General features: G+C 49.9%; 1 protein-coding gene across 13 annotated transcripts in view; it reads right to left on the reverse strand.

Moving 5' to 3' along the window:
- Nucleotides 1–18911, reverse strand: part of KRABD3 (KRAB domain containing 3) — a 47185-nt gene extending 28274 nt beyond the window's left edge. For 5 of the 13 annotated variants that reach the window (XM_078851244.1, XM_078851253.1, XM_078851252.1 and 2 more), the window contains exons 1-4: nt 18571–18908; nt 6925–7175; nt 5504–5630; nt 183–302 (exon numbers count right to left, since the gene is read on the reverse strand). In XM_078851244.1, the coding sequence (XP_078707370.1) occupies nt 183–302; nt 5504–5630; nt 6925–7032 (355 nt within the window). In that variant the 5' untranslated portion in view covers nt 7033–7175; nt 18571–18908. Of the gene's footprint in view, nt 1–182; nt 303–5503; nt 5631–6924; nt 7176–18570 lie in introns of all 13 variants that reach the window. The other 8 variants (XM_078851246.1, XM_078851248.1, XM_078851247.1 and 5 more) reach the window with 4 other exon arrangements.

Here is an 18911-nt window from a genome sequence, read left to right on the forward strand (position 1 = left end):
CCTGGGTCTAGACGATATCTTCTGGGGGGCTGGGCCTGCTGTCAGGTCTCAGCCAGCCCAGCGACGGGTGTGCAGTAGATCCCTTGACACACCAGCCAGCCAGAGGCATCTGCAGTCTACCCACTGCCAGGGCTGGCATGGCGGGCAGTGGCTTAGCGTTGGTTACTGAAGGGCTCACTCACCCTCTGAGCTGCCGCCTTTGCTGGCGAGCTCTCGCTCTCCGGAGATGCTGCGGATCTGGCTGCCAGCAGCCTCCCGCTCCGCAGTCAGGGCCAGAAGAGCCAGCGTGGGAACTGGCTGACCTGGTCAGGGAAAACAAGACTCAGCACAATGACTCTCGCTCTGGCGAGCTACCCCAGGCCAGCCAGAGGCCGGGCGACCAGTAGCCAGTCCGAGCAGGGCCAGGAGCCACCCAGGAGCTCAAAGCCACCCCAGCTGGGGACCGGGGCTGTCCCGGGGGCAGAGAAACAATGAAGCTGCTGAGTAGGACGGGGCCAATGCTTCTTTGCACCTCGCCGGCCATCCATGGAACTCATAGCGACTTCCGCCTAGTCTCCCCAGTTCTTGTCTGTCCACCACGGCCAGCAGAGTCATTCAGCTCGGCCCAGAATCCAGCCCGGTCTGGGCGCTGTCCGGGAACCTGGCTACAGCTCAGCTGAGCCCCGGACAGGGCCGTTAACACATGACCTGGGTGGGAGCTGACAAACAGGGCGACCTGCATGCCAGGCAGGATGGTGCAAAGCAGGGGCAGGAGATGGTGCAAACCTCGGTGTGTACTGCTGCCCGGGGTGGGGACATGTTTCATAGGATCACAGAACCACAGGATTCGAAGGAACCACGAGGCTCATCCCGTCTAACCCCTGCCAAGATGCAGGATTTGTTGTGTCTAAACCATCCCAGAGGGACGGCTCTCCAGCCTCCTCTTGAAAACCTCCAGGGAAGGAGCTTCCACAACCTCCCCAGGTGTCTGTTCCTTTGTCCTACCGTTCTTACACTGAGGCAGTTCTTCCTGAGATTTCATCTGTCTGCTCTGCTGTAGGTTGACCCCATGGCCTCTTGTCCTGCCCTCTGTGGCCAGAGAGAACAACTTTTCTCCATCTTTTTTATGGTAGAGTTTCAAGTATCTGAAGACCACTATCATGTCCCCCCTTAATCTCCTCTTTTCCAAACTAAAGATACCCAGTCCCTTCAGCCTTTGCCCATATGGCTTGTGTTCCCTCCCTCTGATCGTCTTTGTTGCTCGCCTCTGGATCCTTTCCAGTTTCACTCTGACTTATCTATGTTCTACATCCTGCCACTTCAAATGTCAGAATCCCCCCGGCCAGGGAAGAGACAGCCCCCCCAGAGATGGAGATGGTTCGGTGCAGAGGGTGGCGGGAAGTGGGGTGAGACGGCTCTTTCCCGCAGTCAGAGACTTTGTATTTGCTCAATGGCTCATTTGCCTTAGCTGAAATTAAAACCTCCCAATGGAAGTCAGAGCCAGAGGGGTTCCCCGTGAAACTCGTGAGTGCACCACAACTTCCCGGTTCGGGATTTAGTTACAGGGTCACAGTACAGGCTTGGTTTGGTGTAACGTTCGTTAGTGTCTTCAGCAAACCTGAGGCAACTCATGGGTTTGTTTCGCAATAGGTTTGGGCTGAGCTTTGCTTTGAAACGCCAGCCCAGCTCAGGACAGAGGAGGGACCTCCACATGGATCAGAGAGGAAATGAAGGAACTGGATTCTCCTCTCATTCTGGCTTCCAAGGGTTCCCACCATGTGAGCGGGAGGAGAGTCGTCCCCAACCTTCCCATGAGCCACTGCCAATGGAAGCTGCCTGTGGTTTGCGTGGCGAGGCCTTGTGGACACTGGCATTTTTCTTCACGTTCCCCACCCCTGGTACCACCTGTGCAGCTCCACCAGCGGGAGCGAGGTGCAGACCAGCTGCCAGAGTATTCACCATGGTGCTGTCTAGACAGGGTCAGATAACACAGCGGTCAAAGCATCAGTGTCCAGTTTACATTAGTGCTCCCTTGCGGCTACCACCGGTGGAAACGAAGGGATGCTAGTGCCAGGGGAGGATTTGGAGATGAATGCTCGTGTAGTGTGTGTGTGTGTGTGTGTGTGTACATGTGTGTAACTCTCAGCCACACCCATCAGGTCTTACACCAGCTGCAGCTGAAACATAGTTCCAACTCTGTGCGTTTCGCTCAGCCAGTGTGAACGAGGCAAAACCGTGCCGGAATCAGACTTCTAAAGAAAAGTGTCCAGCGGTTCCGTCTATACCAGTGGTTCTCAACCAGGGGGACGCGTACCCCTGGGGGTACGTGGCGGTCTTCCGGGGGTGCATCAGCTCAGCTAGAGATTTGTCTAGTTTTACAACAGGCTACAGAAAAAGCACCAGCAAAGTCAGGTCAAACTGAAATTTCCTGCAGACAGTGACTGGTTTATATTGCTCTGGATGCTAGACACTGAAATGTCAGTACGCTGTTTATATTGCAATGGATTTATTTGATAATCGTATGGTGACAATGAGAACGTCAGCAACGTTTCCGTAAGAGCATGGCTGTGACACTTCTGTATTTTTATGTCTGATTTTGTGAGCAAGTGGTTTTTAAGTGAGGTGAAATGCGGGGTACGCCAGACAAATCAGACTCCTGCAAGGAGTACAGTCGTCTGGAAAGGTTGAGAGCCACTGCCCTACCCTATAGAACCAAACCCCACCCCAGCTATGGCCAAAGTATGTTATAACATAGCTCATTCCTGCCCGGGAATGGGCAGAAAAGAAACCGGGGAGGAATGCGTTAGAGAACCAGGGGGTAGCCACAAGGGTTAATACAGATTCCTTTGACATGCTTACGTGTGACCCAGACAAGTCACTTCGTCGCTCCGGGCACGTCTACACAGCAGCTGGGAGGGGTAACTCCCCCCTCAGCGCGATGTACGCACACCAGCTGGGCTAGTATGCTAAAAATAGCCCCGTGGCTGCAGCAGCCTGGGTGGTGGCTTTGGCTAGCTGCTCTGCCTGACAGCCTGGGCACATACCCGGCCATGGCCGCACTGCTAGTTCGAGCCGAGCCAGCGGCGTCTGTCTATTCGAGCTGGGACACAAGCCCTGAGCTGCGGTGTAGCCTTGAGCCTCATCTGTACAATGGAAATAATAACACAGGGGTGCTGCGAAAGTTAACGAGTTAAAGAACGTGAGGTGCTCCTTTACTGCAGCGGTGGGGGGCCTTCTTGTATCACAGATAGAGCCTGTATCTCCCACACAAGCAAGAACGAACACTCCTGTAACTAAGGTGGTTAAACACGGCTAGTGTTGTGGTGAATGATGCTTGGGAATCGTTTAAGAATACCTTACTAGACGCCCCAAAAGCCTCAATCCCACAACCGAGGAAGAAGGTTGTGCTGGTTAAAAACCAAATCTAATTTAGAGGGGAAGCAAAGGCAGCTATAAAAATAAAAAAATAATATGTAACAAATAGAAGAAATGGGAAGTTGATAGTAATGAATATAAAACAGAAGTTAGGAACTTTAGAAAGTTTATAAGGGAAGCAAAAGAACACAAGGAGAAATCTATTGAAAGCAGAGTTAAGGACAATAAGAAGTTTATGAAATATATTAGGAACTAAAACAATCCATTACTAGATGGAAATGGCAGAATTATCAACAATAATGCCAAAAAGGCAGAAGTGTTCAGTAAATATTTCTGTTTTGTATCTGGGGAAAAACAGATGATGCCGTCTCATCATATGGTGATGATAACACTCTTTCCATTCTACTAGTGTCTGTGGAGAATGTTAATCAGAAGCTACTAAAGTTAGACATTTTAAAATCAGCAGGTCCAGAGAACTTGCATCCAAGAGTTTTAAAAGAGCTGGCTGAGGGACTCAATGGCTACTAATGGTGATTTTCAACAAGAGGTGGAGCACTGGGGAAGTTCCAGAAAACTGGAAGAAAGCTAATGTTGTGCCAGTTTTTAAAAATGGTAAACAGAATGACCTGGGTAATTATAGGCCTGTCAGCCTGTCATGGATCCCTGGCAAGATGACGAAGCACCTGATATGGGACTTGATTAAAAATGAACTAAAAGAGGGTAATGTAATTAAAGCAAGTCAATGGGTTCATGGAAAACAGATCCTATTAAACTAACTTGGTATCTTTTTTTGATGAGATTACAAGTTTGGCTGATACAGGTAATAGTATGAATGTTATATACTGAGATTTCTGTAAGGTGTTCGACATGGTACCACACAACATTTTTATTAAAAACCTAGAATGATATAAAATTAGCATGGCAGGTGTTAAATTAATTAAAAACTGGCTAACTGATAGGTCTCAAAATGTAACTGTAAATGGGGAATCATCACTGAGCAAGTCTGTTTGCAGTGGGGTCCCGCAGGAAGCAGTTGTAGGCCCTACACTATTTAACATTTTTATCAAAGACCTGGAAGAAAATGCAAAATCGTCACTGATAAGGTCTGCAGACGGCACACACATCGGGGGAGCCGTAAATAATGAAGACAGGTCACTGATTCAGAGAGATCTGAATGGTTTGGTAAACTGGGCACAGGCTAACAATGTGCTGTTTAATATGGTGAGATGTAAATGTATTCTTCTAGGATCAGAGAATGTAGGCCATACTTAAGTCCCGGGAAGCAGCGACTCTGAAAAAGAGGTGGGGGTCGTGGTGGATAATCCGCCGAACAGGAGCATCTGATGGGACGCTGTGGCTGAAAGAGGGAATGAGATCTGTGATGCAGAAACAAAGGAATCTCAAGTAGGAGCAGAGAGGTTATTTTACCATCTCTATTTGGCCCTGGTGCGATCGGGGCTGGAATCCTGTGTCCAGTTCTGGTGCCCACAATTCAAGGAGACTATTGATAAACTGGAGAGGGGTCACAGAGGAGCCTGAGAATGATGAAAGGATTAGAAAACTGGGCTTAGAGTGACAGACACGATGAGCTCAATCTACTTAACTTAACAAAGAGAAGGTTAAGGGGTGACTTGATTACAACCTATAGGTACCTACATGGGGAACCAATATTTGATAATGGGCTCTTCAATCTAGCAGAGAAAGGTCTAACACAATGCAATAGCTGGAAGCTGAAGACTGGGCAAATTCAGACTGGAAATAAGGTGTAAATTTTTGACAGGGAGAGTAATTAACTACTGGAACAATTTACCAAGAGTCGGGGTGGATTCTCCATTACTGGCAATTTTCAAATCAAGAGGTTTTTCTAAAAGATCTGCTACAGGGCTTATTTTGGGGGAAGTCCTGTGGCCTGACAAGAGATCAGTGTTCCCTTCTGGGCTTGGAATCCATGAATCTATGAGTGTAGACAGGGACAGTTTGGCCCTACCTATGCAGACCACTGAAAACCAGTGTAGCTGGAGAGAAGTTTAAATACAGTTCCTGCACTTGGTTTAATGTCGGCAGAGCCGGAAAGACACACATTTGTAACTGCAATGCCAGGTAATGGCCCACAGCCCTCCATGCAGACATAAAACATGCTGCTCCTTACCTAGCGAGATCAGCAACTGGTAATTCTCCTCCATCACTTCTTTATGAAGCTCCTTCTGCCATCCCTCCAGGATCTCCCACTCCTCTGCTGAGAACCTGACAGCAACGTCTTCAAATGTCACTGGCACCTGAAGACAAACAAATGGCTGAGTCGATTCTGGGCCTGGGGTAGAGTACGGGAGTCCTATAAATAAGTACGGCTCACCATTTCTGGTCCATGCCCCTGAGCCTTATTAACTTTGCTCCCTCTGTGATTTTGATGGGGAAACACACTCCCTACTAAATATCTCTCAGACAAGTCATTAACACGCCCATTACACCTAGAACATTAACTAGAGCAAGCAGGTGCAAGTGGTTTCATATGGTAGCTCACCTCTCAAGCCAGAGCTCTTCTTCAGGACACCTCCCCTTCCGGCCTAACCCCTCCCCATCCTCACACCAATTGTTTGCCTGAAGCCGAGGAGGAGAGGCTGGATGAGACTGAGGCAGGATGAAGACAAACTCCCCCTGTCATAACACCCTGGGGTGCTGGAACAATTTGCACAGTGGGGGTGCTCAGGGCCATTGAACCAAGCTGCAAACCCTGGACATGATGGAAACCACTTCAAGCGAGGGGGTGCGGCAGCCCCCCCCCTGCACCCGTAGTTCCAGCACCTGTGGTAACGCCCCCTCCAAACACTCCCCAGGCCCCTCAGGAGCACACCCACTCCGAGCCACCAGCCCCTCTCTGCCCTGAGAACAGGAGAAGCCCCGAGGGGAAGCACTTCCCCAGCTGTCGGCAGGCAGTGCCATGTCCAGCCTGCTGCAGCATGTGGACACAGCCCCAGGAGCGGGGTGGGGTGGAACAGGGCCAGGCCCATTTAAAGGGGAAGGCACTTGAAAGAACTACCCGCTGCCCGGCACCTAGCCTGCATAACCTGTATGAGCAGCAAGGCAAGGAGAGCAGTGACGAGCCAGAACGGCTCATGGGATCCAGAGAGTTGTGTGAAAAAATATTTCTAAGCATTAACAATTCTTTCACCTTCTTATACAGTTCTGGGCATGTTCACGGACATTAGCTAACTCACTTCAGTACAGGGGAACCCCCTGAGACTGGAGGTGCCTGGGAGCAGCCCTCACTGGAGATGCCAAGGTCAGGGCTGGCTGCAAAAGGGAGAGCAGATACTTGCAAGACAGGTGGGTAACACTGAAGTCAAACCTCCCAACCAGTCACAAACTGCGCTTCTGATCCCCCACACTGGTTATCACGAAGCAAAAAAGGAATCACACAGTCCCCTTATTGCCCTCTGTCTCTGGCTCCCAATCAACATCTAGGTCCAGTACACTGAGAAGTTATTTTAAACTCTGCTCACATATACAAAATGTTCTTCTGACCCCAAAGGGCCAGCCACATTGCCAGGTCAGTCTAGGTTTGGATCGTACCCTCCAGAGGTAAGAAGCAGGACTGAAGACAAGCTGGAGGAGCTGCAGTTGCCTTTTATAGTCTTTTGCCATGTGGCCTTTGTTCCAAACACAAGCTGCCCAGCACATGGCTTGAAAGCCTCAGAGTTCTGTCCATAGGCCTGTCCCTGCAGGCCTTGCTGAGTCCCAAGATGTACCTGCCTTCTCTCAATGGGCCAATTGTCTGGGGGTGACACCCAGAAGCATACAACAAGTCTGAAATACAGACCTATCTGTAACACATAATACAAAAGGTGATACAAACATATAAACAAATCATGATATTTTTGCAGATGCCTCACATGGCATATCTGGCATAACTCATTGCAATTTTATAATCCTGGTAGTCACAATAACCTAAAGTATCCCCCAGATTCCATACAGCGTCACACCCCCTGAAACACATTCGTTAGCAGATTAACGTTTCCTGTGCCTGCTCAGACAGAGACAGCAGTGAAAAGATGGTGGGGGTGGGGACGGACACAAATTTGTTAAAAGGATAAACACCCAGTTAAACCAACATGACAAAATGACAAATCATGTCAAACCAACCTGATAGCCTTCTTTGACAAGCCTTGTGGATTGGGTATATTTTGACTTTAGTAAGGCTTTTAAATGGCACTTAAAATTTAAAAGGTCCTTGAACAGTTTTTAGACCAAGAGCTGGGGGAAAGCCAACAGGTGTGGAGGAACACATGGTTCAGACAGAGACATCCCTTAGGGAAGGATCTACTAATGGAGACTCTCTATGTCCTAGTAAGGAGGAGAGGATGGAAGATGATAAAATACAGGTAGGATCTGATGAGAAACAGTCAAATGAAAAAGAGTCCCATTTAATTACATCATGTAATGGCAGACAGTTAAAAAGTGACAAGTTTTTAAAGTGCTTATATGCCAATGCTAGAAGTCTAAATAATAAGATGGCCGAACTAGAGAGCCTCATATTAAATGAGGATATTGATATAACAGGCATCACAGAAACTTGGTGGAATGAGCATAGTCAATGGGACACAGTAACATCAAAGTACAAAATATATCGGAAGGACAGAACAGGTCGTGCGGGTGGGAGTGGCATTATATGTGAAAGAAAGCGTAGAATCAAATGAAGTAAAAATCTTAAATGAACCAAAGTGTACCACAGAATCTTTGTGGATAGTAATTCCATGTTTGACTAATAAGAATATAGCAGTAGGGATCTATTACTGACCACCTGACCAGGATGGTGAGAGTGACTGAAATGCTCAGAGAGATTACAGAGGCTATTAACATGAAAAAAATCAGTAATAATGGGGGATTTCAATTATCCCCATATTGACTGGGTACATGTCACCTCAGGGCCAGATGCAGAGATAAAGTGTCTTGACACCTTAAACGACTGCTTCTTGGAGTGGCTAGTCCTGAAACCCACAAGAGAAGAGGCAATTCTTGATTTAGTCCTAAGTGGAGCACAGGAGCTGGTCCAAGAGGTGAATAGAGCTGGACCTCTTGGTAATAGTGGCCATAATATAATTAAATTTAACATCCCTGTGGTGGGGAAAACACCACAGCGGCCCAAAACTGTAGCTTTTAATTTCAGAAAGGGGAAGTACACAAAAATGAGGTTAGTGAAACAGAATTTAAAAGGTACAGTGCCACAAGTGAAATCCCTGCAAGCTGCATGGAAACCTTTTAAAGACACCGTAATAGAGGCTCAATTTAAATGTATACCCCAAATTAAAAATCATAGTAAGAGAACCAAAAAAGAGCCACTGTGGCTAAACAACAAAGTAAGAGAAGCAGTGAGAGGCAAAAAAGGCATCCTTTAAAAAGTGGAATCCTAGAGAGGAAATCCTAGAGAGGAAAATAGAAAGAAACATAAACTCTGGCAAATGAGGTGTAAAAATATAATTAGGAAAGCCAAAAAAGAATTTGAAGAACAGCTAGCCAAACACTCAAAATTAATAGCAAAAATTTTTTAAAGTACATCAGAAGCAGGAAGCCTGCTAAACCACCAGTGGGGCCACTGGCCAATCGAGATGCTAAAGGAGCACTCAAGGACGATAAGGCTATTGCGGAGAAACTAAATGAATTATTTGCATCGGTCTTCATGGCTGAGGATGTGAGGGAGATTCCCAAACCTGAGCCATTCTCTTTAGGTGACACTTCTGAGGAACTGTCCCAGATTGAGGTGTCATCAGAGGAGGTTCTGGAACAAATTGATAAACTCAACAATAATAAGTCACCAGGACCAGATGGGATTCACCCCAGTGTACTGAAGGAACTCAAATGTGAAATTCCAGGACTATTAACTGTCGCCTGTAAACGATCACTTTTAAATCAGCTTCTGGACCAAATGACTGGAGGATAGCTAATGTGACATCAATTTTTTAAAAAGGCTCCAGACGTGACCGCAGCAATTACAGGCCGGTAAGCCTGACTTCAGTACCAGGCAAACTGGTTGAGACTATAGTAAAGAACAAAATTGTCAGACACGTAGATGAACAGAATTTGTTGGGGAAGAGTCAACATGTTTTTTCTAAAGGGAAATCATGCCTCACCAGTCTACTAGAATTCTTTGAGGGGGTCAACAAGCATGTGGACAAGAGGGATCCAGTGGATATAGTGTATTTAGATTTTCAGAAAGCCTTTGACAAGGTCCCTCACCAAAGGCTCTTACGCAAAGTAAGCAGTCATGGGATAAGAGGCAAGGTCCTCTCACAGATTGGTAACTGGTTAAAAGATAGGAAAAAAGGGTAGGAATAAATGGGTCAGTTTTCAGAATGGAGAGAGGTAAATAGTGGTGTCCCCCAGGGGTCTGTACTGGTCCCAGTCCTGTTCAACATATTCATAAATGATCTGGGAAAAGGGGTAAACAGTGAGATGGCAAAATTTGCAAACTACAAAACTACTCAAGACAGTTAAGTCCCAGGCAGACTGCAAAGAGCTACAAAAGGATCTCACAAAACTGGGTGACTGGGCAACCAAATGACAGAAGAAATTCAATGTTGATAAATGCAAAGTAATGCACATTGGAAAACATAATCCCAACTCTACATATAAAATGATGGGGTCTAAATTAGCTGTTACCACTCAAGAGAGAAATCTTGGAGTCATTGTGGATAGTTCTCTGAAAACACCCACTCAATGTGCAGCGGGAGTCAAAAAAGCGAACAGACTGTTGGGAATCATTAAGAAAGGGATAATAAGGGAGAGATAATAAGACAGAAAATATCATATTGCCTCTATATAAATCCATGGTAGGCCCACATCTGGAATACTGTGTGCAGATGTGGTTGCCCCATCTCAAAAAAGATATATTGGAATTGGAAAATGTTCAGAAAAGGGCAACAAAAATGATGAAGGGCAAGGAACGGCTGCCATATGAGGAGAGATTAATAAGACTGGGACTTTTCAGCTTGGAAAATTGACAACTAAGGGGGGATATGATAGAGGTCTATACAATCATGACTGGTGTGGAGAAAGTAGATAAGGAAGCGTTATATACTGCTTCTCATAACACAAGAACTAGGGGTCACCTAACGAAATTAACAGGCAGCAGGTTTAAAACAAACAAAAGGAAGTATTTTTTCACACAATCCACAGTCAACCTGTGGAACTCGTTGCCAGAGGATATTGTGAAGGCCAGGATTATAACAGGTTTCAAAAAAGAACTAGATAAGTTCATGGAGGATAGGTCCATCAATGGCTATTAGCCAGGCTGGGCAGGGATGGTGTCCCGAGCCTCTGTTTGTCAGAAGCTGGGAATGGGCGACAGGGGATGGATCACTTGATGATTGCCTGTTCCGTTCATTCCCTCTGGGGAACCTGGTATTGGCCACTGTTGGAAGATGGGCTAGATGGCTGTTCTTATGTTTTGATATTGTCTCGCATGACCTTCTCATAAACAAACTAGGGAAATGCAACCTAGATGGAGCTACTGTAACGTGGGTGCAAAACTGGTTGGAAAACGTTCCCAGCGAATAGTTATCAGTGGTTCACAGTCATGCTGGAAGGGCATAACGAGTGGGGTCCCGCAGGGATCAGTTCTGGGTCGAGTTCTGTTCAATATCTTCATCAGTGATTTAGATCATGGCATAGAGAGTACACTTATAAAGTTTGCGGACGATACCAAGCTGGGAGGGGTTGCACGTGCTTGGAGGACAGGATTAAAATTCAAAATGATCTGGACTAACTGGAGAAATGCTCTGAAGTAAATAGGATGAAATTCAATAAGGACAAATGCAAAGTACTCTACTTAGAAAGGAACAAGCAGTTGCACACATACACAATGGAAACTGACGGCCTACGAAGGAGTACCGGGGGAAGGGATCTGGGGGTCATAGTGGATCACAAGCTAAAGATGAGTCAACAGTGTAACACTGTTGCAAAAAAAGCAAACCTCATTCTGGGCTGTATTAGCAGGAGTGTTACAAGCAAAACGCAAGGGAAGACCTCCGATGAGGAGAAAGAGAACAACTGCACAAAGTGTGCATTGTTCAGATGTTTACAGAAACGTCTGTTGTATCACTATTTTGTTAAGAGAACTATTCTGGTTTCCTTGGAATAACACGGCTGGAATACAAATGAGTAATTGAGAAGTTTAATTTTAGTGTACATTTGAGTGAAGAAAAAAACCTGTTAATAACTGTGTATCTAAAGATAAGTTTGAATGCTTGTTCCTGGAAAAAAAAGCTGAAGTGTAAAGGAAGCTATTCTTGTTTATGTCCCGTGTTACAATAATCAAGTTTTAAAATTCTGGAAAATAACTCTCTTTATTTGTGTCCACATTTAAAATAGAGATAGCAAAATGATAGCAAATTGTGACAGGAGTGACCTAATCCGTCACAACCAGCTACCCTTGGACCAGAGGATGGGAAAGGTGAGCGGTAGCAAAGCGTGACAGGAGCACCCCATGGATCACAATTTGCTATTCCCGGACCAGGTGACAGGGCAACAAAAAGGAACATCCTTACCCGTCAGTAACTGGTACTGGTAGCAAAATCTGTCGGAAGCAGCTTTTGACATTACACCCCCCACAACACTTCGATAGCAGCGTGAAGACCCCAGCCAGGTCATGTGGATCTGAACTCACTGACAGCAGAGCACATTGAAAAATCTCCGTTCAAAGAATGAGCTGAGTGCTGCTCAAAGCCCCTGGTGTCTCCTTGCCAAGGGAAACAGGAGCCTTTGCTCGTGCTCAGAGAGTGTCCTATGGGATCCTGGGGTGAAAGGTGCAATGTAAGTGGTGTGGAGCATGGTGATGGTATTAACAGGAGTGGGGCTGTTAAAAGAGGCACCCCCCCCCATATCTCACACCTTTCCACTCCCGCGATCGCTGCTGCATCAGAGCCGTATGCCAGCTCGAAGGGACCCGAGTCTGATCCTGTCCGCACTGATGTTACACCAGAGGAACTCCACTGATTTCGGTGTCCACACCAGAGTGAGCGAGATCAGAATCAGGCTCAAGATATGGAATCCAGGGCAAAACGGTCCCGCAAAAGAGGAGAAAAGTGGTATAGTATTTCCCCTTCCCTCAGATCCCACCCCCTTCCTCCCATGGACTTCATCGGGGGGCACAGCCCCCAGCACAGGCCTGGGCCCTTACATGGCATGTTATAAAACCACAGTCTGGGGGTAGATAGCAATACAAGAGTCTGAGATGGGGTGAATATCCCCCATGGAGGGCAGGGGCTGGGATCTGCCAGGCCTAGAGCACCCTGGGAATCAGACATTTGTAAAACAGAGTTTGCTTTTCAGAGATGCCCAACCCTGTTGGAGTGCCAGGCTGGAATCTGGCAGCAGAGAGAACAAAGGGAGGTGAGCGAATGGGTCAGTGCCCCGGGGAACGGAGACAGACTCAGTGACTGGGCCAGTTACCTTTGGATAGCTTCTGACATCTCCACCACCACCTGACTGAGCACAGATAATGGCTGCTGTCCCGCTGCACTGGGGTGATTCAAGCCGGCAGGTTGTGGAATGCTGGCTTGATTAGCAAACGAGATCGGTTATTGACAGAAATAACGACGGCACGAACCCACGCGGCATGGGTCTGGATGGCACTGGCCTCTCTTTCAGGACGGCTCCCAGGAAGTCTCGGGTCTTGCGTTCCGTTACCATTCCTGATGGATTTTGAAAGCTGTCACTCCTGGCTTGTAGTCAGAGCTAAGCTGCGATTCCTGTACTGCGTGCTCTGACAAGGCCTGGGGCCAAACCGCTCAGGCCCCGCAGTGCTGGGGAAGCCCCTCTTTGCCTGAGATTTTAGCTGGGGGGATCAGAGATGGGTATGCCTCCTGGTTAGCTCCTGGAAGCCAGCACTTAACTGGAACATGATTTCTTTGCTGCCCTGTTACTCAGCCAGGTTCGTTTTAAGTCAGCACAAATCAATCAGAGGAAACTTCTCCCAGAGAACTGCCTCTAGGCAATGTCAGGCCAATGACTCCTCTCTTCTCTGCCTTGCGGGACGGTTCAGTCCCGCATTTTAAACCCAAGTTTGCCTCGGTCTCACGCTGATCTCGCTTCCCCTAGAGAAGTTACTGACGTCAGACACTGACATTGAAAGGAGGATGTCATTCATGTTCAAGAATTCACTTCCCCCTCTTTGAAGGCTACGGTTTTGTGCCCTTTGTTCTGAAACTGGGCCCACTCTGTCCCATGCCTGGGCCCCTGCAGGACAAGAACTGCACTGGCCGCTCAAGGCTACCCAGAGATCCCTGGGGCAGGAGCCCTGCTAAAGGGCAGCAGTGTTTGACCTCTGGAAACCCCGTGTCAAGATCAGGACGGAATGGTACAAGCGAATGTGACAGGCCTCCATGCCCCGTTAGCAGAACAAGAGGGTGGGGATAGGGGGTGTGCAGGGTGAAGGTAGGTGTGGGGAGAGGGGGTGTGTGGGGAGGAGGAGAGGGTGCGTGGGAGGGGGAAGGGGAATGTGTGAGTGTTTTAAATAACTGGGGACCCACTTGTGATCTGAAAACAAGTTCTCAAAACCCCCCAAATTAGACACTTCTACCCCAGGCTCAGCCCTGAAGCCTCTGCCCTTTGCTGGAACCAAACTGTTTGCTCAAATATTCCAGAAGGGTTTGCTGTCAGCTCTTCCACTGATGGGACCTGGACCATACGCGCTGGGGTACAAAGGCTGTTCTGCTCGTATTTCCATCCCGAGGCAGAGGAGGAAACACGGCCAGTCTCATGAGAAAGCTTCTTCTCATGCTACTTGGGAGAGATGCATGTGTAGGAAAACCATCCAGACTGTTGGGTGCTGATCCAAGCTGGCCGCAAGCCCCACTACCCAGGTGGGTACTGTCAGGAACAATCCCTTCCACAAGGAAGCTGCCACCACAGTCAAACTCCGCAGCACATTTCAAACAAAACATTTCAATGCTAGAGATGGGTCCAAGCCACCAAGTTCTGATCCAGAGCTGGAGTCTCCCAGCCTTTGGTCAACAGGGCGATTTGGTTTTGCAGACAGAAAGCCTGCAAGGCATGTGTCTCCCATGTCAGGTGATGAGCACTCCCAATACAGTACATGGACCACGTACGTTGCCCCCAGCAGACCCTGACAAGGCCAATGTTCCCAGAAGCGGCTAGCGATTTTGGGTGTTCAACCTGAGAGGTCTTAAAAGGAGCCTGATTTCCAGGAAGTGCTGAGCACCTGCCCTCAGAAAATTAGGGCCCTTCGAGATTTCTCACCCTGGGCACTGAGAAACTTGGGCATCCAACATCACCGATACCCACAGTTCCTACAGTTACCAGCAGGGCGTTGAGTGTCCCCCTAGAGCGGCAGGGAGCCGTTTGTAGGGCAGGAATCCACATTGTGCTCTGCAGCCTGTGTCGTCCTTTCCTTGCCCGGGTGCAGTAGCAATAATTATCCTTTGCCTCGACTGCGAATGGTTTCTCACCCAGGCGTGCTCGCACGTACGTGCCCCGTCAGACGCTGGATCGAAGGAATCCCTGGTGCTGCTCTCCCCCCCGCTGCCTGCTGACATTTCACTCTTCCGTTAAGGCTCCTTCAGGGATGACATGACGCTGACATGACATAATTAAGTCCGACACTGTGATATTTTCAAAAGAAGTAACTTTGTCAAACCTTTAATGCTATGTGCTCCTTGGCTCGGCTTCCTGTGGAATGTGTGATAATCGTTCATGGTTCTTTAACACCCTGGCTGTTCGGGTTCCATCAATCATGCAGAGATTAGCCAAGGACATTTGCATGTTAGGGCACAGGAAGAGAAAACCACCTGGCCCTTTCATCTAAGGATCTCAAAGCATGGTAGAAGGATGGATCAATTACACTTCACAACCCTCTGCCCCGAGGAAGGAGGCAATTCTCATTATAAACCATCACCACAGGGTGAAAGACACCCAGTGCTGGGGCCAGCACAAAGGCCTATGCACCCCTTAGACTCTCAAAACATGATTCAAGCAGGACTTCAGGCCACGTCCACACTAGGCAGAGCATTGTCTTTTGAACTTGTGTTAACTAGCACACATTAAAATCCTAGTGTAGGCAAGGCAAGGGATCATGTTAATATGTTAGCTGGTCAAGATAAACCCTTAGTGCAGAGTCTATGGGGAAGAACAAACATTTGTGATCTGGAACAAATATGAAGGGAGTGTCCCAACTAGCCTGTACGAAGGTGTTTAATCACCTCGAGTTAACTGGCAATCAACTAGCTCAAGGCAAGAGACTCTAGCAAAGACGAGCCCCTAACTTACAGCAGCCTCCCTGGTGCTACCCCCATGGACTGCACCTCAGCCCCCAATCCCCACAGCAGAGAGCACTACCTGGGAGTGCCCTGCCAGCCCCCCACCCCCGCTGACACACCTCCCTATGCTGGGCCCTGTATCTATTTTGCACAGGGGCAAACGAATACACAAGGCGGTGGGGCGGGGAGGGAATAATCAGGCCCACATGCGTTTATGTCAACGTGCCGACTCCCTGCTCTGCACACACTTCCCTGCGTGTGCGTGTCCGGGCTGTGGGGGTGTCTCACTCTGTTTCAGGGACAGCCACGGGTGAGTCACGACACGTTTTAATGCAATGCTGGATTCCCCTTTGACCTTCCCCTTTTGCCCATTGGCCTCATGTCCTCCCCGGGGCTGGGGAGCCTCCGAAGAAACACTTCACCCCGCAGTATCTCGTGAAACACAACCTGCCGGGCCCTATTATGGTGCTTTGATGCCCCAGCCTTGCTGACGTGACACTGACAACAAGCTGCCGGGCAGAAGGCTCGAGTTTGACGGCAGGGCTGCTCTTCCCAAAGACCAGTGGACATCACGTCACCGAACAGGGCAACTGCACTGACCCGGCTCAGGACGCCCTCTGCTGGGCTGGGAGCCCACTCTGCCGCTGGTCAGCGAGGGCCAGATTCGGATTCCCTCGCTCAGGCCGAACGGTGCCTGATTTCACCGAGGCTGGCGAGCTCACACCCCTTCCCGAGTCCCACAGCACCATGCAGCAGCTGTTCGCTGACCTCGTTGAGAGAGGCCGGGGGCTGCCGGGACTCGGAGGCCAAAGTGGCCTCTGCACTCTGGGCTGGGCAGAGGCGGGGTGGGGTGCGTGTGTGGGGATGATGGCCCTGCCGCTGTCCATATTGTATTCCGCACAGGGACAAACTGGGGGCTTCTCTCTCCATGGGCTGGCACCAGCCCTCAATTCTCCCAACTGTGTGACTCCATTTCAGGGACACCGACCGGCCCGTACATGAACAAACATCGTGGGCTCCTCCTATAATATCTGCTCTGGTGAGATCTGCTCCAGGGCCCCTTCCCTGCTGGCATCCATGCCCTGACTGACACCACCTGCGATCTAGCACGTCCACCACTGCATCCCAGCTGGGCAGGGCATGGAACGGCGGTGGTCGCATTTCTTCAGGTGCTGGACGTGGGCCCCCTCCCCCTGCCAGAGACTCCCCCATGGCTGAACCCCTCCTCAAGTCTAAAAAGCCTCTGAACACACTAGCTTTGTTTGCAGTTTCATTCTCTGCTGCCCCTGACTAGGATCCTTCCCTGAACCACCTTTTTTATAAAAATGGTCCCACGTCATTGGGCTCTTGACCTGCTGTTTGCTGCTGTTTTTAGCTGCGTTGTGTTCAGTCATCCAGCAATAAAAGGCTTGAAAGAGAACTAAGAAAAAGTTGTCCCCAGGAAATTAATATTGTGTAACGTGGTTGTAAAGTGTGTTTCATTTCTCCCGCTAGTGGCTAGACTATATTGAGGATAACAGCTTACTACTGCTACCAACTATTGAAGCTCCTGCTCCTTTAGTTCACCACAGTGAGGATTACTGTAATTCTTGTTTGTATTTAGGGTAGTGCCTAGAGGCGCCGACCGAGATCATTGCGGTAGGTGCTGTACAAACACACAGTGAAAGCCAGGCCCTGCCCTGCCCTGAAGATCTCACAATCTAATCAGACAAGACAGTCAAAGGGTGGGAGCAGAAACAGAGATGAAGAGACTTGCCCAAGGTCAATCATGCAGCAGGTTAGTGATACAGTAGAACAGAACCAGGGTCCTTTGAATAGCAGCCAGGGCCCTACGCACTAGACTACATTACCTCCCCTGACTGAGCCCCATGGCACTGTGGGGTTTTGCTTTTGCGACTGAAAGAAAGAGCAAGAATCTCAGCATATTTTCTCCCTTTTTTACGACCCCTTTTCAGGAGATGTGGAGGGTCTCTCGCCAAGCCCCGGGCACACCACAAAGCTCCATACAAAGATTCGTGCTCCTGCCCGAACTGAACAAAGCCACGCTGGCTGGTTTGAGGGCTCGTGGAAAAGCAAGAACTTTGGGAATGCACTTGGAGTTCTTTGTGACAGGCAAAGCACTCCCCAAATGGCAGCTGTGGGGAAGGCTGCCCCGTGAGAGGCGTTTTCGCTGTGGGAAGGCAGGCGGTCTGCCCGGTGAGAAGTCAGGCTAGCCATCCATCTGCCTAACGGACAGCATTTCCCTGCACAAACCTGAGACTGCTGATTGCAGGCTGGTGAAAACAGCAACATTTCCGCGCCAGACAAGCTCCCGGGATATGTGGGTCCCAAGCACGGAGTGACCCTGGGTCATGTCACACAGCACTTTCCGGCAGGCACACGGCTGGGTGAGGGCAGCCCAAGGAGGAGCTAACTCTGGGCTGTGCCAGGGAGCACCACACAGGTCCCCAGGGTGCTCTCCAGTGAGAGGCCACCGCTGGCAAGTGCCAAGTAACTCTGATCGGCGTCACCCACTGGGCATTTTCTGAACCCCAGGCGGGGGGTGGGGGGGAGCAAATCTACACGGGTTGTTCTGTGGAAACCCCCCTTTTAGGGGTCCCGGTGCCACCCAGCACAGTTCCCAGCACTGGGACGCGCAACCCCCTCTTTTTAACCCCCCCCAGCCCCCCTACCCCGGGAAGTGCCCGGGTCTCCTGGCCCTTCAAACCTCCCTGCTCCCCACTCGGGACCTGGGCGCAGCCTGGTCGGGAACAAGGCAGCTAACCGGACCCCGTTTATCACTCCAGGGACCCGCGCCCCAAGTTCTGACCCACACGCCCCAGGGCCAGCCGGGGGCCTCTTCTGGAGGCCGGGGGCTGCCCCCAAAGCCGGCGGGTGCCCGATTCCTGCCCGCCAAACCCAGCCCAGCCCCGGCCAGCCCCGCTCCCACCCGCGCCCCACTCCTCACCTGGGCAGCGGCGACCCCGCCGGACATCTCGCCGCCCGCCTCCCCCGGAGCCCGGGCGGCCGGGGCTGCCGCTGCTCGGCTGGGCTGGGGCGGGGAGGCTCGGTCCCTGCCGGAGCGGCTCTTCCCCCGGGCGCGGGGGGCAGCCAGGGCAGACGGGCGGAGCCAGGGGCGTGGGGCGCCCACGCAGGAAGGGGGAAGCTCCGCGGGCAGAGCAGGTCCCTTGTCGTCGCCTCCCTCCGTGCGCGGCAGCAAAGCATCACTGGGAACGGTCCTGCCCCCTTCCCGGCCAGCCTTTCCGGGGGGGACTACACCTCCCAGCAGCCTCCCCGCGCCCGGTGGGG

This window comes from Lepidochelys kempii, chromosome 2 (genome assembly GCF_965140285.1).
Source record: "Lepidochelys kempii isolate rLepKem1 chromosome 2, rLepKem1.hap1, whole genome shotgun sequence".
In the NCBI taxonomy this organism is placed as follows: Eukaryota; Metazoa; Chordata; order Testudines; family Cheloniidae; genus Lepidochelys; species Lepidochelys kempii.